Source organism: Xenopus tropicalis, chromosome 9 (genome assembly GCF_000004195.4).
Source record: "Xenopus tropicalis strain Nigerian chromosome 9, UCB_Xtro_10.0, whole genome shotgun sequence".
Lineage (NCBI taxonomy): Eukaryota > Metazoa > Chordata > Amphibia > Anura > Pipidae > Xenopus > Xenopus tropicalis.
Genome location: NC_030685.2, coordinates 49,338,156 through 49,363,677, shown reverse-complemented (window position 1 = coordinate 49,363,677; position 25,522 = coordinate 49,338,156). Strand labels below are relative to the sequence as shown.

Here is a 25,522-nt window from a genome sequence, read left to right as displayed (position 1 = left end):
CTGTTCTCTTATTTTGTAGGGGGTTTGTGAAGCCTTTATTTGTATGGTAGATGAGTGCTGTCCGCCTGGATGCCCGAGGGGTAGATGTGGATTTCCAAAGGATTTTTACTCCAGTCAGCCTTTGGGCTACATAGATTTGATATGTATCATTATGTAACATAATCTATATAAACTGTATGAAACATAATCGGCCGGAGACATGTAATAAGTTAGACAACACTTGCGTAAGATAATCCATTACTTTTACTTGCATCCAAACCCTTGGATGTTGCTCTCAGTGCCCCCAAAGTCTTTTTACTTTTGACTGTGGCTCACGAGTTAGAAAGGTTGGGGACCTCTGAGCTACCCATTCTTGAAGCTATCTAATGTATCTGCTAGTACAACTGATTCAGGTAGAGCACTCCACAATCTCACAGATCTTGCAGGCTCTCACCCTTTATGAATATTAAGATGTAATATTCTTTCTTCTAAGCTGAATGGATTCCCTTATGTCAGTTGGAAAGGGTATTTTAGTTATTGAAACACTAAACTGTGTAACAACAAAAATTCTGCACCTCAGTTTGGGATGATTCATCTTTTCTCAAGCAAGGGAGTTAATCCAAGATAAAATGTACCACATATCAAATCTCATAGAGTCAAGTGCTCCAGGCATCCTTTGGTTGATCCAGCTGGGTTGGGAACTCTGAATTTCTGTACCAGTTTAAACAGCAATTTACATCTTTTTGATGTGGACTACTGCATGGATTGCTGTGTAATTTACAGTTACCATGAGACTAGATAAGATATTTTTTTACCAGAATGTGGGCTCACTGTGGCATATTCAAAATGCAGTAATAAAAAACACAAGCGCAACTTTTCTTTTTAGGGCTCTGGCACACGGGGAGATTAGTCGCCCGCGACAAATCTCCCTTGTCACGGGCGACTAATCTCCCCGAACTACCATCCCACCAGCGAAAATGTAATTCGCCGGTGGGATGGCACTCGCTGTGCAGGCGATTTCGGCAAATCGCCGAAGTTGCCTCGTGAGGCATTTTCGGTGATTTGCCGAAATCGCCTGCGTGACAAGAATGCCTCGCGAGGCATTTTCGGTGATCTGCCGAAATCGTCTGCATGACAAGATTAGTCGCCCGTGACAAGGGAGATTTGTCGCGGGCGACTAATCTCCCCGTGTGCCAGAGCCCTTATGTCCTTGGATGGTGGCATTAGAGTTGTCCCTTGACACCTGATTGTATAACAGTCCTTCCTGGTTTAAACATAACCATCTACTCCTTGTAATCTTTTCCAGACTCTACACATGTAAACTGCAATATTTCAGATCATATTACATGAAGCAGTGCATTTTATAGGGCGGCGAGTATATATTTAAGTAATTCTTACTGCAATACTGCTAGTATAAAGATGAAAAAGATAATATTATCAGTGTGCCAAAGTTCACATTGGTCACATATATATAACATCAGTGATTTTTCTCACAAAGATTCAGTGAGACCTGCGCAAACTTACAGTTGGTAAGAAACCATGAAGCTTTTCAACTTGTGGTTCTGTCTGCTGGGAATCCTAGTATATGAAGGATTCTGTATGAAGGTGAAATATGATGGGTGAGTATAGGAATAATTCTGCTTTGCTAATTAGTAGCAAAAATTCTTTTTTTTTTTTAACTATTCTTCATCTATATTCTTTATATATATATTTTTTTAATAATAAGCTTTCTTAGCATTATCTGAATATAAATCAGATACACTATAAGAAAATATATATTATTACATTACTTAGATTGCCATAAACTTAGTACCTAGCCTTTGTACAAAGAAAAGTGATAGAAAATCTAGCACAAAGTTGAGATCATAGCGTTAAGTGGTGCAAATTTTGGCTCCGGATTAGCCTTACACATGCAGGCAGTTCTGCAGGTGCTTGAAGGTGCCCCCACTGACCGCATCCCCCGCCTCCTTCTGGCCCCCCTCTTGACGTCCTCCCCTGACGCGTTTCCCTTATGCGCACTCAGGGGAGGACACCAGTGACCGGGGGAGTGGCTACAGGATTGGGCCTGGGCCGCCCCTGTTTACACCCAATTGTAAAACACCTTGTTTAGAAAGTCTTTGCAATGTATAGATATAGTAAAGGGAAATGATAGCTGTTTTGTTCCTCCCCCAGTCAGAATAGGTCTTAAAATGATTTGGTGCTTTTAATTTTAGTTAAACTTTCAAGAATCGGGAGTTTCAAGGGGTTGTTCACCTTGAAAGGTTTTTATATAAAAGAAAATGCAATACTGAGCAGATTTTAATGTACTATATATGCACTAGCAGTTTTGTATGGTTTCCAGTTCAGACCCATGCTGACTCGGTAGGGAGTTCTGACCTCTTTACAGTTTGCGGCAATTCTACATTGTGTATAGTGTGAGCAGTGAAAGTCAGGGTGTTCTGCGCATGCCCGTAATGTCCATTTTATTTGCATTCCTGTGATCAGATTTAAAAGCGCAACTTGTTCTTTCTGCAGGCCTTGTGTTACATGAGTTATTGGCACACATTATCATACACATTGATCTGTCTACAGTTTAATTTAGGATTAGAGCTAAAACAGTAGCTTAAAACTGTAAAACATTAGTGTAAAAAATTAGTGACCATCGGTCGCACGAAAGATCGTACAATCGGCCACTAACTGTTCAGGGCTTAGGATTTCTACCTCCTTCTGCCGATTCAGCCCTGAAGGCAGATTTGGATCAGGCGCCTTCTATGGCACCCGATCAAAATCTTTTAACCTGGCCAATCGGCGAGTTGACCGATATCAGCTGCCTCCTGCGATATCGGCTGACTTGCCATACACGCACTGAATAATATGATATTATTGGTGCATGTATGGCCAGCTTAAGGGCAATGAACAGGCAGTGATGTCATCGCCAAACATGTTTCCCGCTTACCTGGAGTAAATTAAGATCCTCTCTCAGCTTGCTTTGGAGAAGGCAGCCAGTGAAAGAAGTTACTTATGGTAATATAAAATATGTGATTCAAAAATTTTGTACCTTTGTAAATTTGTTCCCCCTTAGAGTTACTTTTTAGGATTGAAGCACTTTTAATAGGGCACAGAGGACAAATAGAGTCATTTAGTTAAGTTAGGCAAACAAAGGTAAACTACCCCTTTAACATATTTGCAATAGAGTTATATGTATTTTTGGATATTATATTATATAAACACAGCAGGGCTCATGTACTACACAGGGCATAAGCGTCAAAGAGCACAACACAATACTGCAGCATTTTACAACTTTAGGAAAAGAGATTATTGCAATGGAGGTTGTTTTATTGCCTTTATAGTAGATAGTAGATTATAAGGGTCATAGTGCATGATGCTAAGAACTTTTGTTCATCACAGTGTTACGTTTAAAGGATCCAGTGATCACAGAATTGCTCTCTTTTAGAATTTATTACAGGTATGGGATCCCTTATCCGGAAACCCGTTATCCAGAAAGTTCCGAATTACAGAAAGGCCATCTCCCATAGACTCCATTATAAGCAAATAAAATGATTTCCTTTTCCCCTGTAATAATAAAACAGTACCTTGTACTTAATCCCAACTAAGATATAATTAATCCTTATTGAAGGCAAAACAAGCCTATTGGGTTTATTCAATATTTAAATTATTTTTAACAGACTTAAGTTATGGAGATCTAAATTACAGAAAGATCTCTTATCCGGAAAACCCTAGGTCCTGAGCATTCTGGATAATAGGTCCCATACCTGTATTTAACTTATTTTATATCATATTAATTTCAATTACTGATTTAGAACGTGGGAATTCAGAAACAGTTTGGTCTGTTTTAAGATTTATCAAAACTTTTGAGTGTAAAGGGCATTTTCCGGAAAAATAGGAATGTTTTATTGAGTTGACAGTTACAGTTGCTACAGTTGTTAGCCAGAATGAAATTTAAAGTCATTTTGAAGAGAATGAAAAAATGTTTTCCAGTCAAGCATAAAAAATTATACTGTTTCTAATTAAAACATCTTTCCACAGCTACAGTAAAATACATAATATAAATTTTACTAATTTATTAACAATGAGCAAATCTGCACCTGGGCAGCTACCCATAGCAACCAGTTAGTGACTAGCTTTGTATAGCCAGATGCAAATAGAGCAATAAAATCAAATTTCTTATTAGTTGCTATGGTTTACTGTCCATCAGTAAATTTGCCCAGTGTTTTTTTCCTGACAACATCTCTTTAATTCCTATAAATAAATATTTTTCTTGTTATTAGGTAAATGTGACTACTGTCATTCCTAAAATCATGAAACATTCTCAAATGTTTCATGCTTTTCCACAGGAAACTTTTCTAAAAATGCCCAAAATCTGTTTGTTACTTTTTTTTTCAGTGATCAGGTTTTAAAAATGATCCCTCAGACACTGAAACATGCCCAGTTTATGCAAGGCTTAATTCAGGAATGGATGGTAAGTTGAAAAGAATATTTACAATTAAAGGGCAAATTCTATGACCAAGCTTTATGTTCTGCAACTGGTAGTTGATGCGTATGCTAAAGGCTTTAGGGATCAAAAAATTGATTCTATGCTGTTCAGGGTTGGTTTCGTGGTCCCCATAAATAATTTCTTCATACAATAGAACATAGTAATAAAAACAAAATGCATAAGTGATCCCAAACCAATATGCGGGGCCGGAACTAGGGGTAGGCAGAGCAGGTGCCTGCCTAGGGTGCAGTAACTGGGAGGCACACTTTAAAGGGGGAATATTTTTTTTCGTAGTTTACTTGGCAGCCTTGGTGTGTCACTTGTGCTCACTATTTGGTAGCCGCCAGGAGCCCTCCCCACCCCTCTCTTTGCCAGTGCGTACCATAAAACCTTGCTGTTCTGAACTTCCGAGTTGTCGCTCACTCCTAACAGTCTGGCTGCTTGTCTGATGCTTGCTGGCTGCTGGCACAGGAAGGTACAGATAGGGGGCAATTTTTGGCTGCTGCTGGCACAGGTACATATGGTTTGGAGGCAAAATATGATATAATATTAAAATATAAAAAATATATAAAATATAGATTTTTGGCTGCTGCCTGCTGGCATATGTACAGGTTGGGGCAAATTGGGCAAAAAAGGCTTTGGCTTTTTCTGGCTCAGGTACAGATGGAGGGCAATATGAGGGTTTTGCTTTTGCTGGCACAGGTACAGATGGGGGGGCAATTTGAGGTATTGGCTGCTGGTGGCACAGGTACAGATGGGGGCAATATGAGGGATTGGCAGCTGCTGGCACAGGTACAGATGGGGGCAAATGGTAAGGTGGAAAATGGTAATGCCAGATGGGGGGCATTGATTAAAGCCCTTGCCTAGGGTGCCAAAATACCTTGGCCCAGCCCTGCCAATATGTGTATCCTAAAGTTGATTCTTCAACTTAATTGTGTCACTTGAGAAATAAGTTGAACCACAGCATTAAAAGTAATCACTGTAAGGCTTTGCAATGTTTTTTCACTTACAGAAAAAAAAAAATAAAACAATAAAACTAATGTATGCTGATTTTCATTATCAAAAATATAGTTGATATAGATTAGCAACTCTAATAAGATGCAATAAAAAGACGTGTGGCTTAATAATTAGTAAAACCACAATCTGAGCTGGTATAAAAAAAATAAATCTCTATCAAGAGTCAAACATGCAGTCCATTGTAAATCTGCACTGTACATCTGTATATTTTAGTATGTACATCTGTACATCAGGTTCGGATTGGTAAGTAAGTTTTTGCTTCAGTTCATATTGAAATTGATCACATGCCTAGGGGGGGTTTTACACCCGGGTCATTCAGAGAATTGGGTGAGTTTCACTATTACTTAACGGTTTTCAGGCTTAAGTAACGTGTCATAGTCTGGATTATTTTACTCACTGGCTACTTCCATTTAATGGCTAGTTTCTTTTGTTTATTGTTATTTTGGCATAGTTCTTTCAAATTCTTTCAAAAGTGAGGTGTAATTTTGACCCCAAATGTGCATAGACCATACAAAAACTATAGACATATCAACACACAAACCTTTTACAACACAGCAAAATAAACAAATCAATAAAATAATAAAACTAATGCAGGCTGATTGTGATTATCAAAATATAGTGCCTCTAGATTATCAACAACTGTAGTAAAATGTAATAAAGATACACACAGGTTAATAACTAATAAACTACAATCTGAGCTCATATAAAAATAAATATGTTTCAAGGGTCAAACATGCATTGTACATCTGTACTGTACATCTGTTTGCATTGTTATGTGCATTGTCTATACACTGTGAATGTCTAACAAGTCCCACAGTGCACAATCACAGGCAATATTCAGCACTGCCTTAATGAATTGCATCAGATCTTTGTGCTCCATTTCATAGTGCAGAAACTAGAAACCAGCCTTATGAATACAGTACTGCTTGCATTTAATATATTTATGGGGACTGGCAGATGGGAAGACAGAAAGGTATGCAGCGTGTAAAGGTTGTGGCTTCCCTGACAGTTTACAGGCCATTTACCTATATGGCACATTTTTATAGTTTCTAGAGAACCAAGGGTGCCCCTGCAAGGGTCTACAAGGATGCTCTGTATCTTTTAGAAGCTGTCTTGTTAGAATAATAGAACATCCTAAGCACATTTAAGTTTCACGTTAATAAATGAGGCTGAACAACCCTCATTATAATTAAAAAAGGTAAACTCTTTCCTAACTAAACTGGACGGTGGTTTGAAAAGCTAGTTTCTCAAAATTGTGCCTAAGGATGAGTATTGTTGAGTATATAGGACTGCTCATAGAAATTAATTAATATACTATTTTTAACATAACAGGCACTCTATTCATGCCTTACCATTGTTAGAAAGGAAGGATTTTGGAAATTCAAATAAATCTAGTTGATCAGTAGTTAATCAATATCAGTAGTTAATCAATATCAATAATCAACCACCATAGTGAATATAACATACTACATATCAACACATATACACATACAGGTATGGGACCTTTTATCCAGAATGCTTAGGACCTGGGGTTCTTTCCATAACTTGGATCTCTATACCTTAAATGCACTAGTAAATTATTTAAACATTAAATAAACCATTAGGATTAATTATGACTTAGTTGGGATCAAGTACACAGCACTGCCTTATCATTACAGAAAAAAACGAAATCATTTTTAAAAAATAGAATTATTTGATTATAATGGAGTCTATGGGAGATTGCCTTCCTGTAATTCGGAACCTTGTGGATAATGGGTTCATGAATAATGGATCCCATACCTGTACAGCTAAAAATGTGTATATTATAATAAATAATGTACCCCTTGTTGTAAAATAGAAGGATATTAAAAATCACCTTAACATTTCACGACCTGTGTAAAAAGCCTTTGGTCTTGTGCCTTTTTATGGTTATGGAATTCCTTGTGACTACTGATAACCTATTTTACAATAGGAAGTGCATGACTATATCATTTACAAGATTGACATTTGATCATGCACCAAAGTGTGCATTATAAACTTATCAATGTCAGGAAGGTCCATTTATATCTTTAAAGGGATACAGTCTTTTTTTGGGGTATACTTTTTATTTCTAAATTACACTGTTTACATAGCAAATAATTCACTCTATCATTTAAAATTGTATCCTTGAACCAACAAATGTATTTTTTTTTAGTAATATTAGTGTGTAGGCAGCCATCTCAGTGCATTGTGCTTGAGTTTGAGCTTTCGGAAAAAGCCAGTGCAACAAACTAGAACTGCTTTCAGGTAACCTATTGTTTCTCCTACTCCCATGTAACTGGAGGAGTCACAAGTGGGACTTGGATTTCTTACTACTGAGTGCTATTCTGATACCTACTGGAAGCTGCTATCTTGCTACCTTCCCATTGTTCTGCTGATCGGCTTCTGGGGGGGGGGAAGATATCACTCCTACTTGCAGCTCAGCAGTAAAGTGTGACTGAAGTTTATCAGAGCACAGGTCACATGGTTGTGGCACCCTGTGAAATTAACAATATGGCTATCCCCATGTTAAATTTCAAAATTAAACATAAAAAAAATCTATTTGTGTTTTTAAAAAAAGGATTTCAATGCAGGATTTTACTGGAGAAGCTCTATTAACTGATGTGTTAAAAACATGACAGTATTCCTTTAAGCAACGCTGATAGGAACTGCTATGGGCATGCTGTGTGAACAGAGACAGGAATGCTGACAGGCACTGTCAGAGATTTAGCAGGGGTGCTCTCACACACAAATGATGGCATCCTGTATGATCTGCTGCTGACTGGATCATTCCTGGAATTTAAAGGAATTAGTTATGAGCGAATCTGTCCCATTTTGCTTTGCCGGAAAATTAGTGAAACTTGGAAAAATTTGCGAAACGGTAAATATTTTGTGAAACATGACTTTTTGCATGCCCGACTTTTTTGACGCAACCTCAAATTTTCTGTGCTTAAATATTGTGGCTATTTCGCAAAAAAATTAGCCGATGGCGAAATGCAGAATTTTACTGTGAATCCATGCCTGGCGAAAAAATGTTGTAAATAGTAAAAACTCTGCCACTTTTTACCAAAAAGTAACCATAATACAGGTATATTAAACAATGCGGAAAAAACTATACAAAGCAGCACAAAACATGGAATTTAATGGTTCTATGGTTCCATAATTGAGATAAATGAATGAAACAATGATTAAATAAAAATATATCATAATGTAAAATGTCTATTAGCTTTCTGTAATGGCAAGCTACTAGGACCAATATCCATTGGATATTTACATTATAGTTCTGCTTATATTACTACCTCTATGAATAACTGTAGATTACAAAAGTATATTAATCTAAATATACTGCAAATCAGGTATGAATAAAAAATATTAATGCATTTAAGTGCTGCACAACCTCTAATAATCTATCTTGGTCTAATGTCACTTGTGTCACCAATACGCTCTTATTATAACTGTTCATAGTTCAACATAGCAGTCACAGTTCAGATCCCTGGGAAGTCACACTACACCCTTTAGCCTTATCTCCTTCAGTAACAATGTTAATTATTCTTAGAACAGATGATCATATCTCAGGGTCAAAGTTGCATCATGTTTTTCATACAATATAATACATACAGTACAATTGTGAACTTGTACCAATTGCTACCAATTTATCCAAGAAATATTAATATGAATAAATATTTTTAATTTATCAGCTTGATTTATGGAAACCAGTTATGGTGGAACAAATCCAAGCAGGAAGAGAGATGCATGTCCGGGTACCATTTTCCCATCTGCAAGAAATAAAAGAGAAGCTTTTGCAAAACATGCTACCATATCAGTAAGTCAATAATTAAATGTACAAACCTGTGCTTCTTCACTTACATTAAAGTCTGCAATTTGAAAAAGTTACTAAGTTACATAATTTGGGTTTAAAAAAGGCAAAAGTCTATCACTCCTCCAAATGACCCATATATATATATACAGGTATAAGACCCATTATCCAGAATGCTCGGGACCAAAGGTATTCCGGATAAGGGATCTTTCCATAATTTGGATCTCCATACCTTAAGTCTACTAAAAAAATCAATAAAACATTAATTAAACCCCATAGGATTGTTTTGCATCCAATAAGAATTATTTATATCTTAGTTGGGATCAGTTACAAGGTACTGTTTTATTATTACAGAGAAAAAGGAAATCAGTTTTAAAATTCTATATTATTTAATTAAAATGGTGTCTATGGGAGACGGGCTTTCCGTAATTCGGAGCTTTCTGGATAATGGGTTTCCGGATAAGGGATCCCATACCTGTATATATATATATATATATATATATATATATATATATATATATACAGGAACAAACGGAGCACACCCTATTAAAGTTAAAATGCCCAGGGTGCTAGCAAAAATATAAGCAAGACAGTGAGCTGCACACACCAGGACTTGGCAAAAAAATGGTAAGTTTATTTAAGCAAAGAAATCCAACGTTTCGAGCACTAACTGTGCTTTTCCCTGAGGATGTGAGCTTACCAACACTAAACTAACTTTGGCTCCTAATATCATTATACTTTCATTATGGTTGTTCAAGAAATTATCTAAGTAACTCCTAAAGGAATTAATAGAATCTGCCATCAAAACAACCCCCATCAGTTTCTTAAAGGGGTGGTTCACCTTTAAACTTTTAGTATGTTATAGGAAACTTTTAGTTAGTTATGTTCTTGTACATGCTTAAGCTTGTTTAATGGCATTCAGGTGTTATCAGAGAAAATGGTTCTGATATTAATGTTTTAATGTAGAGGATCTGGATTGATTTTACAGAGGAATAAAAAGTTGATTTGAGCATAAAACTATAAATTACAAAAGTTAAAAATACATGTAAATATTTTCTTCTTACATTTCAAGAATCCTAATCAGTGATGTGCAGGAACTGGTCAACAGGAATACACCAATTGAGACAAAAATGCAAAAAATATCATTGGACAATTACGATTATACTAAATATCATCCAATGGATGAGGTAAGAAATAAATCCTCCCTGTCAAAAAATGTTGGGAAAAAATAGTACACTATACAGAAAAGCAATTTATACTAAAAGCTGTTTTCTCTCATACATCATATTAACACCCAATGAGGACAAGCTACATTCTTAAAAAAGGGGATGCTTTAGGAATTACATCATCATTTAATTTGATGGAAAAAAAGGACATCAGCAAAGGGCATTCAGGCACTCAAGGATTCCACAAGTAAAACGCAAAAATGGAGGTATTGAGAAAGTGAGTGTGAGTAGTAGGGGAGGTGATTTATCCAAAATCACTCAAAAGTAGTGATGAGCAAATATGTCCCATTTCCCTTCACTGAAAGATTTGTGAAACAGCAAAAATGTTGTGTGTCAAAAAAGCTGGAGTTACCATAAATAAGTGTTTGATATAGGAGAAAAAAGAGCAGTCATAGGTCTTAATGAAAAAGAAACACGCAAATGTATTAGGTTGACATTTCTGTCTATCCTGGGTCAGCTAAATAAGCAGTAGATTCACCAAACTTTAGAGATTCACGTAACCCTAAAGATTCTTGCAAAAGTTCCTTGCTCTACGATGTACACATATATATTATATTTATACATAATAATATAAACAGTGGAGAACACACCAATAAAACTGAATTGCCAAAGTGGTGGTTAGAAACTATAAACAAATTAAGGAAATATATTACACTAACTGGTCTTAGCATCAAATCAAAAAGTATATGGTGGAAATAAAGTGACAGTAACTCACTTTAAAGTAAAGAAACACGCAAATGTATTAGGTTGACATTTCTGTCTATCCTGGGTCAGCTAAATAAGCAGTAGATTCACCAAACTTTAGAGATTCACCAAACCCTAAAGATTCTTGCAAAAGTTCCTTGCTCTGCGATGTACACATATATATTATATTTATACATAATAATATAAACAGTGGAGAACACACCAATAAAACCGAATTGCCAAAGTGGTGGTTCGAAACTATAAACAAATTAAGGAAATATATTACACTAACTGGTCTTAGCATCAAATCAAAAAATATATGGTGGAAATAAAGTGACATTATTTTGACTGCATTTACAGATACATAAGTACTATGTATAAATTTGGTTACACCTTTTTTTTACAGATATATGATTGGATGGAACAAATTCAGCTGAAACACAGGGACCTGGTAACAAAACATTTTATGGGATCTACATATGAACTGCGGCCAATCTATTACTTTAAAGTGAGTTTGTATATGTATATATATATAATATACACACACACATATATATCTTTAAGTGGAATTTCTGTTCCTCAGGTCTAATTGGTCCCATTGTTAAGGATTCCAGTGTTATGCTATTTGTCTATAGTGTTCTCTAACGTATTTCTAAAAAGCACCTTTCTCCAAAGAAAACAACTTCAACCTTGATAGTCGTTCCTCTTAAGTTTAATTGTTCAATTCCTGTAACAAGTTTAGTTTCATGTCTCTACATCCTTTCCAGCTCCTCAGTGGACTGAAGCCCAAACCTACACTGCATGCTTGAGGTAAAGCCGTTCCAGGCATCTCAAATGAAGCAACATCATGTCTTAACCCATCAAGTAAATTCCCTTTTATATGCAAGACAGTACACACATCTACTGTCCATAAAAATCCCAAATACTTTTTAATTTAGGAAGCCTCAACATAATTTTATGTAGTGTATAATAAGCATTCATGTTATTCTGGTCCAAGTGCAAAACCTTTTATAAACATTTAACAACAAATCACTCTTTGGCAGCATCTTGAATGGAACTTATAGTTCTGCACAATTTAGAATCATCAGCAAAATAATGAAAGTACTTACCTTTATGAACAAATTTTGAACAAATTAAATAGCAAACGATCAATGGCCTGCCTCACAGCTTTTGAGAAAGTACAAGTTACTGTGGGTTAATAAACCATCTTTTAAGAACAACTGGTGCCAAAATACTTTCTGCGTATAATATATACCAAACTTCCCTAGTTTCTTTCCCATTGGCAGTAATTTGAATCGCTAGTGGAAAACATATGCAATGCTTTTGCTTTCTGAAGTTGTCCGAAGTTACCTCACAAGGAAACTTTGGGATAAATATGCGTCACATATATTTTCCTACTGGTGATTCACATCACTGCCAGTGGGAAGAAAACTATAGACATTTTGTCTCCCATCATAGTGCAGAATTTACTTTGGGTGAGAAAATGTCCCTTGTTCCATTGCCCTAACAGGTGAAAACACTACAAGAAAATATATAATACAGTAATGATATTGTTTAACCTCTATAGCACCAACACTTTATAACTATAAGTTAAAAAGGTACTTATATATTTATAACATTTATAAATAAATATGAATAATAATATAAGTTAAAAAGGCACTTATTGGTTGCATATCCTTCCAGATTGGATGGCCGTCAGACAAACCAAAGAAAATAATCTTCATGGACTGTGGAATCCATGCTAGAGAGTGGATTGCAGTTGCTTACTGTCAATGGTTTGTGAAAGAGGTAACAGATTTCTAATGACAGTTACATATGAGTTTATAGCAGTAAAATAAAACACAGTTTGTAAAGTTTTTTATACACAAAATAATTTTTAGTAATATGTAAGAACTGTAATGTAATGTGTAATAAAAATTATTATATTGTGTATAAAACGTTTTATTCATATAACTGTAAGTATTGAGAGATGTGAGCAGAGGAAATTCTGCTTTGACTAAGTTCACTGACCATTAATTCCTGGGGGATAATGACTTTGGTATCTATTTCTCCAACTGTAGAGAAGCTCAAATTAATTTTTGGATTCAGATGAATAGCGACTAATAAACAAAAAGTTTAGCTGTGTGGAGAACCAATTCCAAACACATTTTGCACACTCTAGTTCAAAATTCATTGCAGATATTAACACTTAGGGGGAGATTTACTAATCCACGAACGGTCCGAAGGCGTCCGAATGCGTTTTTTTCGTAATGATCTGTATTTTTGCGACTTTTTCGCCGCTGCCGCGATTTTTCCGTATTTGTCGCTACTTTTCCATCGCCGTCGTGAAAAAATCGGATTGGTTTTTCCGCCATTTACAATCGCGCAATACGAAAAAATCGCAACGGTGACAAAAAAGTCACGCAAAATACGATAAAGTCGCAGTGGCGACGAAAAAGTCGCAAAATTTTCATTTCCAATCCGATTTTTTTCCCTTTTGGGATTCGGATTCGTGGATTAGTAAATAAAACAGAAATGAAACTTGCCACCAAAGGTATAAATATGCAAATAGGGACGGACCAAAAGCAAAATCTTATAAGATTTGTTTGGTCCTCCAAATCAAGGGGAAGGCTATGAATCTGGAAACATACTCAATCAGCACCCCTTAGAGACCTTTATATGTCTTTGAAACACCTGTGACACACCTGAGGCATAACATGTCTACTTTTAGACCCCTGTTTGTAACAATACAAACTTGACCCCAGGAATTTAATGTACAGTCTGTTTACTCTGTTACATTGCTCTGTTTCTTAATACAGTACATTGTTTGCATCCAAAACTATGTTAACTCTTATATATGTATGAAAGTCTAGATACATACAAAATCAAAGTAATTTGTATACTATCCTATCTTAAAGAGAGTTGTTTGCAAATGCTGTTCCTTTAGTTGTTTTCTTCTATACACACAGACACATAGGACCATCACTTTTTTCTGTTTACACTTGGTAGACAGAACTTTTTTTCAAGCAAAACCAGCAATGTTTCAGGGGCATACCCCTTCGTCAGGCCAAAGGGCTGGATTTGGCCTTAAAGCATTTTTAAGTCTGCAGTCTGCTCAAAACCTCCGAAAACTTTACTGTATCACTGACCCCGACACCCAAAACTATTGCTCTGTGAGGCTACAGTTTTATTGTTATTGTTACTTTTTATCACTTATCTTTCTATTCAGTCTCTTGCCTATTTATATATCAATACCTGCATCATACTTAAAGTTAATATAAAGGTGAACTACCACTTTAATAGTGAATTCGTTGAAAGAGTTTAACTATCTGAAATAATATATGTATTTTTTTCAGATCCTTTCAAGCCACAGTAACAACAAATTACTAACCAATGTTCTCAAACAAGTAGACTTCTATGTAGTACCAGTGTTTAATATTGATGGATATATTTACTCCTGGACAACAGTAAGTCATCAAAATGGTTGACTCTTTAAAACTTTTTAATTAAGACTTTTGCGCTGTGGTTAGTATCACCAATATTACCATTTTATATTTGAAATCTGCAGAGTCAATGATTGCTATAATTCATAAGTTATAATTCAGGTTAAAGGAATACTGTCATGGGAAAACACTCAATAGTAAGAAATCCAAGTCCCACTTGGGACTCCTCCAGTTATATGGGCGTAACAATAGGTTACCTGAAAGCACTTCTAATGTGTAGAGCTGGCTCCTTCTGAAAGCTCAGACTCAGGCACAATGAACTGAAATGGCACCTACACAATGATATTACAATAAAAAAAATTCATTTAATGGTTCAAGAATAACATTTTAAATGGTAGAGTGAATTATTTGCTATGTAAACAATGTATTTAGAAATAAAAAGTATACCATAAAAATCATGACAGTATCCCTTTAAAGATATATATTTTAGAGCCTGGGTTATGACATTGCAGTTGACATTGTAAGCTTAAGGCTAATGGCCCATGATGCATTTTCCGTCAGAAGAAAAATGTGAGTGGTGGAAACACATACAACCTGTTCGTTGTCTTTTACAAACACAGTATAATCTGCAAAATGCAGAATTTACTTGCAAAGTAGAGTTCCAGCATACTTGCCAACTTTTAGTAAGTTGGGTCCCATAAAAGTTTATAGTAAATCACATGCACAAGGTTTTAAACCTGTATTTGTGTTTTTACATTATCAGTTCAGTAACATCATCACATTCACTTGGCGCAAGTCATTTAAGAAGCCCTGGAATTACCACCTTGTCCAGGCTGATGGTAATTTCAGGATTCCTTTCTGTCGGTGCATTTACTTGCATGTTATTTATCAGAAAAGGCCATAAGAGAAGGCTGGCACTTAAATACTGAAAAAAAAATTAGGGATATCCAAAAATTTTGGACCTGCACTTGGATTTATAAATGAACACCTGTCCTGTTGTCTATAGTGTCTTATAGTATGTTTTCATGCTAGTTCATTGCACACAATATTGCAAACGTGTCTATAGTACCTGACTGTTTTTATTAATTGCAATATTACAAAAATGTTACAAAAAAAAATGTAATGATACAAAAATAACTGTAGTAGCTGACTGTGTTTGATCAAGCATTAAATATATTGTTACAAAGTGTTCTATAGTAGTTTTCTATAGTACGTTCTATTCACTATGTGAATGTAATATTATATAGAAGATGGCATCATGTATTACAGTGGCAATTATCTATAATACTAGCCCTTGCAACCAAATGAGGAGAGGACAGCACCTTTAAAGTTCTTAACTGACAAGAGATTCCATATCTCCCAAATAATACCTGACCAAGCCCTAAATAGATGTCGGCTGGCAAGTCATTTCCTCCAAAACCCATATTTGGCCAGCTTTAGATTAATAGGGACATTTTGTTAGAATTCAGGAATGGCGTCTATAACTGCAACAGAATCAGAAAGCAGGACAAGACACCTCAGCTCAATAGAATCAGAAGGAAATCCTAGTATAGTAATAGACTTATCTATTAATTTCTTAATATTTTCATTCACACACCAAACCAATAATTGAAAAAGGACTTTGTTAGTTCAAAATCAGCACCACAAAATACTCTTTGATTCCTTCCTCCAATTTACAGGAGCGCCTGTGGAGAAAAAATCGCTCACCACATAATAATGCCACATGCTATGGAGTGGACCTGAATCGTAACTTTAACTCATCATGGTGCAGTAAGTCATAACTTGATTGTTGGTTATATAATCATTTATTTTACACAGTTGTGTTGGCAGAAAAAAAGTCCTTTAATTAAAAATGTTTTAGTGCATAATCCATTTTATCCCTGTAGTGGTTGGCACTGACATTGTAAAGAGAGGGCACTAATCTGGCCCTGGTTTCATCAGAGCAGTGTGTTACTATTGTATGATGTTGAATGTAGTTTGCAGAAGCACCCATCCAGAATTCAGATTTGTCTTCCGGGCGCCCCTAGGCCGCCCCCATTGATCACTTAAAGTCCCATACGGAGCAGTGAGGAGAGGTCCCCGTTGCTCCGCATGAGAGCAAAATTTAAAAATATTGTTGCGATGATAGGCCTGGGCCTTTGTGGCCTCTCCACAAATCCGAGCCTGCCCATTATCCAAGTTACAGGAAGGTCATCTCCCATAGACTCAATTTTAATCAAATAATTCAGCATTTTTAACTATATTTCCCTTTTCTCTGAAATAATAAAACAGTACCTTGTACTTGATTACACCTAAGGTACAATTAAGAGCTGCTGGATAAAAAAATAACTTAAAAACCATAAAAAATAAAGACCAGTTGCAAATTGTCTCAGAATATCAATGTCTACATCATACATCAGATGCTTTGCTTTGATTTTCTAACTGATAAAATCTAATTGCTGATTGGTTGTCTTGGGCAACATCACCGGTAATGCTTCACTCCACTTTTTACACAGCATGATAAATATACCCCTTAAGTGTTGAATTGAACTGAATCAGAACCCTTAAAGTCATGTGACTATAAAGTTCAGGACAACAGAATACAATTTGTAGTTCATTATTAACACTATTCATTTTTATTTTTCTCAAATAAACTGTGTGGCACCCACATGGATATATAACATATAAAGTACAAGTATCGGACCCCTTATCCGGAAAACCCATTATCAAGAAAGTTCCAAATTACGGAAACGCCATCTGTCATAGGCTCCATTTTAATCAAATAATTCATATTTTTAAAAATGGTTAGCTTTTTATCTCTAATATTAAAACAGTACCTTGTACTTGATTCCAACTAAGATATAATTAATCCTTATTGGAGCCAAAACAATCCTATTGAGTTTAATTACTGTTTAAATAATTTTATTAGCAGACTTAAGGTAGGGGATCTAAATTACGGAAAGACCCCTATCCGGAAAACCCCAGGTCCCGAGCATTCTGGATAACAGGTCCCATACTTGTATATATATCTATATATCTATATATAAATATATATACTTTATATGTTAAATATCCATGCGATTGCCACACAGTTTGGTAAATCTATCATATTGGATATCAAACTGGTCATTAAATCCCTGGAATTCATATTTAGGAATGCTGGTATGTTGCATAAAATGGGGTAAAATGCAAGCTTTTTGATGATTGATTGGTTGCTATGGGTTACTGCTTAGGTGCAAATTTGCCCAGTGTTTATAAATGACCACCACAGTCTCTAAAATAGAGCATATTATAATATTATGTCCACACCATATTGTGAAATGTATTGCCAAATTACTGGCATGCTTATTACAAATAAAATGACTTGGATTTGTGGTATTGAATGTGTCATGACTTTCCAAAAGCATGCAATACCCCCATTATTTACATGAGGCCCCAGAAAAAAACTTCTTAATTAGATGGGATGCTGTGATGCAATTTTTTGTGAGACTTAAATGAGTTAAGTTATTGTGTTAAACACACAAACCAAAGTGGCTTCATCTGTATGTGTACTGATAATAAAGTTTTAAAAATGCATTTTTCTCATTCTTCTGTTTGTGTTAACCAGGTGTTGGTGCTTCCAGAGATTGCAATTCCCAAACTTTCTGTGGCTCAGCCCCTGCTTCAGAACCTGAGACTCAGGCAGTTGCCAATCTTATGGAAAGAACAAAATCTCAAATTCTTTTCTATCTTACCATTCACTCCTATGGACAATATATTCTCCTTCCTTATGGTTCCACAACAAATCCTTCAGTAAACCATGTGGAAATGGTAGGTATTTGATATTAATAGACATAAACCCATATATATACTGTGTATATATATATATATATATATATATATATACTAGCAAATGTACTGACCGTTGGGCACAGATGTGGATGTCGGTGGAAACTTCAGCTTCTCTCTGCATGATATTATTAGCAGGGTGGCAGAACATAATGTTGCATACATACATGTGCATCTCTTGGTCCCTAATCCCAGCCACTGGTGCAACTGTTCCTTCAGTGTGTGGGCTTTTAGGGGCTTCTGGGAGTTGTAGCTAAGGCAGATAGATCTGTTTTAAATATATTAAACTTTGGTGGGTGTAGTATCTGCATGTTTAAGCTATGTACCTTTAGGGCAGAGAGGCAGGCTGGGTAAGAAGCCTAGTAGTAGTAGTAGTCAATTAGAGCAGAGTTTCAATGGGAACCAGCAATGCCTTGTCTTCATTGATGGCTAGACTGGAATTGGTGTGTTTAGTAATGTAAGATAAGAAGATTCACTACCTTAGCTGAAAGTGAGCATGCCCAGTAGCCAACAGCCAAAGTACATTTCTGAGAGAGGGGGCCGAGAGGGTTAGAGGTGGAAAAGGAATCCAAAGTGATTATGGGGATGCTGCAGCCTTACTATTAACCTTTAAACAACCAGAGTACCATGTGTTTAAAGATTTCAAAGAGTCTGTTTACAGATTCATCTTTTGTGGGGGGGTTTACATGTTGTTTAAGGCAACATCAAAGGGGGTGGCAAGCAACATGTTGCTCGCAAGCCACTGCTTGGGGATCACTGGTGTAATCTAAGCTTTAAAGAATAAGTAAACCTTTTTTCTATCAGTAAAATTACTCTAAATAGCCTCCAGAATTACCTACCTTTGTCCCAGCATTCTGTCTGACCTGGTTCCTCAGTTAGACATTAATCCTTTCCTTTGCTTCCTTATGCAGAGTGAAGCCCCGCCCCCACTTCCTGTTCAGGTCTCTCATAAAAAAAAAACCCTGCTAATGCACAGACTGGCTCCTGCTGCCTCCAGGCATGCGCGGAAGGCTCTCCACTCCGACAACCTTGTCAAATTGAAGACAGAACTGAACAGGAAGTGGGGGTGGGGCTTCACTCTGCACACGGAAGAAAAGAAAAAGAACACCTTCTGACTGAGGAACCAGGTCAGAGAGAATGCTGGGATAAAGGTAGGTAATTCTGGAGGCTGTTTAAAGTAATTTTACTCATAGAAAAAAAAGGTTTACTTATTCTTTAAGCACACACTAAATGATGCATGCATAACTGGGGTAATATATATAACAATATACATGGTGCTAAGGGAGGAGGAGAATGGGAAGTCCCAAAAGTGGTGCAGAGTTGGCAGTCATTGTTAAAGGAGAGGGAGAGTAAGAAGCTGCTAGGACTGGGCAGTAACACTGGATCAAGAGGGTGAGGGGAATAAGTTTGGAACGGGGAGCAGTAGCTAAAGGAGCCAAAGCATTTCATGACTAACATAGCATGTGGCCCCCCAAAGCATTTCATTACAGCTACTGCATGTGGTTCCATTGCATGTAATGAAAGTCCAAGTGATGCTAGGCAAATTATCACTGTTGCCCAGCATTGCCACCTTTGAATACACATGCTAAAGCTGGAAGAGAACAGTTTAATGCTGTATCTGTGTCGAGACAAGTCCTTCTGAGGAATGGACAGGTAGAACCATAGTACAGCCCACTACACTGAACAACAAAACAACAGAGTAAGGACAGAGTCTGGGAGAATGAAGAATTATCACCGCAACTAATCTACTGTTGTGCCAATACCCTTACAAAAAAAATTGAATCCCCTTATATTCCACAGAGGTAATGTGCTATGTAACCTGTGCCCTTTTATCCTTTTTTCAGACTGAATGGCTACCACTTTGGCTACACAGAAGCTTATTTATATGATAATAAAATAAAATATTAAATAAAATAATAAATATGCATTTTTCAGTATACTGACTGGTGGTCATTTATAAACAATAGGCAAATTTGCACCTGGCAGTAACCCACGGCAACCAATTAGGTGTTTTTTTCATTGTTTTACCTGCAGCTGGCCAGGGTTACTGCTTAGGTGCAACTTTGCCCAATGTTTATAAATGACCACCACAGCATCTAAAATAGAGTATATTATGATATAGACATATTGTGAAATGTATTGCCAAATTACTGGCATGCTTATCACAAATAAAGCCAGTTAGATTTGTGGTATTGAATGTGTCATGACTTGAGATAAACTAAGGAAACTGTGCAATACCACCATTTTTTACATGAGGCCCCACAAAAAAATCTTGATTAGATGGGATACTGTAATACAATTTTCTGTGACTAATATGAGTTTAGTTAAGTGGGTTTATCTGTATGTGTACTAATAGAAAAAGCATTTCTCTCACACTCCTGTTTGTGTTAATCAGGTGTTGGTGCTTCCAGAGATTGCAATTCCCTTACTTTCTATGGTTCAGCCCCTGCTGCAGAACCAATCTCATTGAAATAACAAAATTCAAAATTCTTTTCTATAAAATAATAATAAATATTAAATAAAATAATAGTGAAATATGTTATATATGAAAACTACGCAAGAATTTTAAATCAGCTTTTTGTAAAAATCATCTTGTGAAATATTTACTTAGTTTTTTTTTCCAGACAAAAGTTGCAGAAGCCGCTGCTGCTAAAATGAAGGAAAAACATAACATCGTGTACACAGTGGGCTCATCATCTGTCGTATTGTGTAAGCAGAAACATTGCTTTATATATAAATATATTATTAATACCAGTTAGTAATAAGATTTGTGCATAGATCTGGTGAAGTGGCATCCCTAGATAATCCCTAGGTAAAGTTCCCTAGAGTTAGGATGTACTGGCATGGTGGGACCCAGTATACACTGTAGATGTTAATCAGCACTGCAGAGGCATAGTCCTATTCAAGTCAAAGGTCAAGGAAGGTAGCAATTGTCTGAATGCATCGCAACCATAGGAGAGGTGGCTAGCATTAAAATCCATGAACAGACAAATATCAAGATGGGTAAAGTCTAACTGGCAGGCTTTTGCAGCAACACATCTCAGCTTGGGTACAGACAATAGAAATATGATACAGTTTTATGTTTTACAGGGGACCAAAAATGTAAAATCAATAAGTCTTTGCACTGGTACGGAGCTCCCAGTGCTGGCGGGCGACATGTTATGTGACCTGAATGTGCAAAATAAGTGACTCGTCCGGCTAAGTCCCCCAATCTTACACCATGTGCATGCACATAATGTGTGAGCTAGGGGGAGGAGCATTTTTGGGGGAAAAAAAATATTATTTTCATCTGTTGAAGTGTGGGATCTGCAACTCCAGTGGGCAATTTTTTTTTTTTAATAGTAGGTGCCCTTTAATCAACAGAAATTTGAACACATCTTTTCTTTTGTTAACAGATGAAAACTCAGGATCCTCATGTGACTGGGCTGGTGATATTGGAATAAAATTCTCTTACACCTTTGAACTGAGAGACAATGGCACATATGGTTTTCAGCTTCCAGCTGAACTGATAAAGCCTACTTGTGAAGAGACAATGACTGCAGTAATATCTATGATGGAGTATGCCAACGAAAAATACCTTGAGAATAGTGCAAAAACTGTGACTTTTATGTGGCTAAATGTGCTTCTTTCTTGTGCTGTTTGCATGTATTATGCATTACTGCATTAACCACACCAATTCTGAAAAATTTGTTTTAACAAGATTGTCTTCTTTTTAAAGAAAATTAAGTGTCCTTGTAATCTGAAATAATTCACACATTTAGAAGGGTTTTTGGGGGTCTAATAAATGCCTGTTTGTTACAAATGTGTCTATCATGCACAGTAAGATACACAATACTAAAAAATCATCCCTGATGACATTTCAGTGGATCAATACAAGGCAGCATTTTTCCTTTTGCATTTGAGAGCTCTGTAGCACTAAAGATACTAGGCTTATTAATCAAAAAGGTTCTTCTTTTGTACAAGTTCACAATGGGTATTACTCACACCACGTTAGTCTGTTTCCAATGTACTAAGATCATTGTAGTGTGCTCCAAGGGATTTCACCTATCCGTGAGCCCTACCAACTGGAGTCCCAACATTCTGGTTGATTTTGCCTTGGGAACTAGCCTATATTCTAGGTGGTGTTTAAATTGATCTTCGTTGTTATATAGATTATAAATGGTTTGGGGGATTTGTTTGTCCCCATTAATAAATAGATGCATTTGTTTAATTTAAAATACCTTCTAAACAATATAAATGAACAATAAGACATCTTTAGATACATGAACAATATTTTATTTTTTTATCAATTAAAATCGGATGCTCTTCTAAAGGAACCAACCCTGCTGCTTACAGCTCCCCAGTCATTATATCTTTTGTACTCCCCAGGTCGCAGGTAGTAATGACATCCTTTGTAATTGGGTTCATCATAAAAGATCCAATGCCCTTCAACCACATTGCAGGAACTGATATTGTGGTGATTAAATTTTTCATAAACTTGGGGGCAATCTTCAGTGAACTCCATCATTTGACCTTTAAAATCTTCTTTCTCATAAACTCTTATTCTGCATGTTCCATGCTAAAACAAAAAAAATAATTCTTTAAATCAACTATATCATATATATATATGTTTGTTTATTTGTTTGTTTGTTTTGAGCTTGACATATATTGTAGATCTTAAATCACTATAACTTTGGATATTATAAGTCATCTAAGCCACTTTTAAAGGCATTATTTCAATCTGCCATTAGAACATCATTTGGCAGGGTATTCCACAACCTCACTGCCCTCACCCTGCAGAGTCATAAAATAAAATTTTAGTTACTCAAGTATACACATAATGGCACATGGGTCCTTCCTTAGTTCCACAGACCAATGAATGATAATTCTGGTTAAAATTGACAGAAAAGGCCAGTCAGTGCTCACTAGTTTAAGCATTATTCTTATGTACTCTAATTTCTATTTATACCAGTCTTCAATGGGATATACCAAAAATATACTTGATTCCTAGACCAGTAAAAACTATTCAAATACCTGTGGAATTATCCTGCAAGAACGGATGGAATCACCAAAACAAATTGACTTGTTAAAATCAGGATACTCCCCTCTTTTCAGAAAATACTGGTACCCCCCAAAGTTGGGGAATTCATAGATGATCCAGTTTCCATGTTCAACACGAATTGAGCCACAGCGGTTAAAGAAGGATATCAAGTCGGAGCTATCGGTGTCGCATTCATAGAAGCGCCCACCAAAATTCCTGTCCTCGTAAAAGATGATCTAATATACAGTGTTAAATGGTAAAAATATGCAGAGTTATTAATTGTCAAATTTGGATAACGAGTCACATTTGGATACAATTATTGACTTTTCCAAATATAAACACAGTACTGGAAGTTAAAAACTTGAAATAGAGCACTTATCTATTGCACTACCTAGAGTCCTCAAGTGTTCTCCAAATCTTATTAAAGATTTCAACTCATCCATTTAATGAATTTAATATAACAATTGCAATTCAACACACTTTTTATATACCAACTGACATGCAATTCTCCCAATGTTATTGTAATATGATGCATTAAATTAACTTTTAGCAGGATTTATGGATCTTTTTGTTAATATATATAACTGGGTCAGTAGCTTCTACATTTCATTGTTTCTTTAAGATATTTGTTGTGGATACAGCCACAACTGGATTTTGCCTTTCATCTTCATTTAACATTTTATATTAATATTTTGTCCTTATATTTTTACCTCTCAGTATATTGTATTTGTAAGGTATTAGAATTCTTTTAAAATAACCTAAAGAAAGAATTTGAAAACTTGTTAATTAAGTTGGATGAAAAACTATCAAAGTAGAACTATTCCCCTACACTAAATCACAGTAAATGATTTGCATTCCCTTTATATTTTTAGAATTATATGTTCCAAGCACTTTCTTTCATAAATGACTTAATTAAGGTGTCAAGAACCATACCTTTCCCATAGCTGGTGATTCACTTTGCTAATTTCGATTACTGTGTGCTGTCCCTTATATACTCCCATAAAACCAGAAGCTTAAAATATCCACAAAAGTGCTAAATGGCAGTAAATGGGATTCAGCCCTTTGTATTCTTTACAGTAATATGTATTCTTTGTACAGATCAGAACTATTGTTTAAGGGATTTTTATGGCACTGAATAGGTACATTAAGGGATTTTGATGGCATTGAAATAGGGACATTTAGCCATTCTGTCAGCAATGTTAAAGTTCTGTTAAAATTCTGTTCTGTTCATTGCATACAGTGAATACAGAATCATCTGGATATATGACAAATATAATTTTATGTAAAAAATATTTATAGTATAGTGAACCAATTAAAAGCATGAAAACCCAAGCAGCTATTCTTTTTCTCAATATTTTCTACAACATATCCCTAAGTGCAGATGTAGAATATAAATGATAAAAAGACATGGATTAACAATGGTTGCCCAAAAAGAATGTGTTTGTGCAGTTAATTGTTGGTTTCCTGCAAGATCAGATACAGTAATCACTTTGGACATAGAATTGACAAACAGATTGTCTACAGACAGTGGATTTCAGTTATGTACCCCTAAGGGCCAGGGCACATGTGTAAAGTTGGTTGCCAGAGTTGTTACCTTTTCCCTTTGGGACCAGTTTAGGCCTTTGCTGAGAACAGTGGTCATGACCACACAGAGTTGAAGCAGAGTTGACTTTATTGCAGGCTTCTCAATATGCAGAGCAGAACAGACTGGAGTAAACCAATCAGAAAACTTCTCTGTAAGTCACAGTGTATCTTACCTGAAGCCTCCAGGGCCCCTGTCTCCTTACAGTACCCAAGCTTCTCACAGCTGTCTCTTTACAGCTTTCCAGGTCACTACACTAATTACCCTAATCCTACACAGTCACAATCCTTATCTTGTGTATAATCACCACTGGGGCCCTACCCAAAATACTGACTCCTTGTGGGGACTCAAGCTGTCCTTATTATCTAACCTGTCTAGCACTCATTGCTAGAATAAGTTAGTTTCATCTTCTACCTCTCTATCTACCCTAGCAAGGGTTGGGTTGCCCACCTAGTTCATTCAGTGGCGTCTGTTTGCATAAAAATCGTATCAAGCTG

At 36.1% G+C, this 25,522-nt stretch overlaps 2 protein-coding genes across 2 annotated transcripts; one reads left to right on the top strand and one right to left on the bottom strand.

Moving 5' to 3' along the window:
• Positions 1–1,488: 1,488 nt before the first annotated feature.
• LOC100489361 (carboxypeptidase O) lies at positions 1,489–22,225 on the top strand. The gene is made up of 11 exons (XM_018097354.2): positions 1,489–1,598; positions 4,363–4,438; positions 9,166–9,290; positions 10,357–10,471; positions 11,601–11,702; positions 12,878–12,982; positions 14,530–14,640; positions 16,296–16,386; positions 18,203–18,405; positions 21,048–21,132; positions 21,819–22,225. Exons 1-11 carry the CDS (start codon positions 1,519–1,521, stop codon positions 22,088–22,090), a joined length of 1,365 nt encoding a protein of 454 aa, XP_017952843.2. The 5' UTR covers positions 1,489–1,518; the 3' UTR covers positions 22,091–22,225.
• A 451-nt stretch (positions 22,226–22,676) lies between these two features.
• Positions 22,677–25,085, bottom strand: cryga.2 (crystallin gamma a gene 2). The gene is made up of 3 exons (XM_018097277.2): positions 25,038–25,085; positions 23,437–23,679; positions 22,677–22,981 (listed from the first exon to the last, which is right to left on the bottom strand). Exons 1-3 carry the CDS (start codon positions 25,083–25,085, stop codon positions 22,709–22,711), a joined length of 564 nt encoding a protein of 187 aa, XP_017952766.1. The 3' UTR covers positions 22,677–22,708.
• Positions 25,086–25,522: the final 437 nt, after the last annotated feature.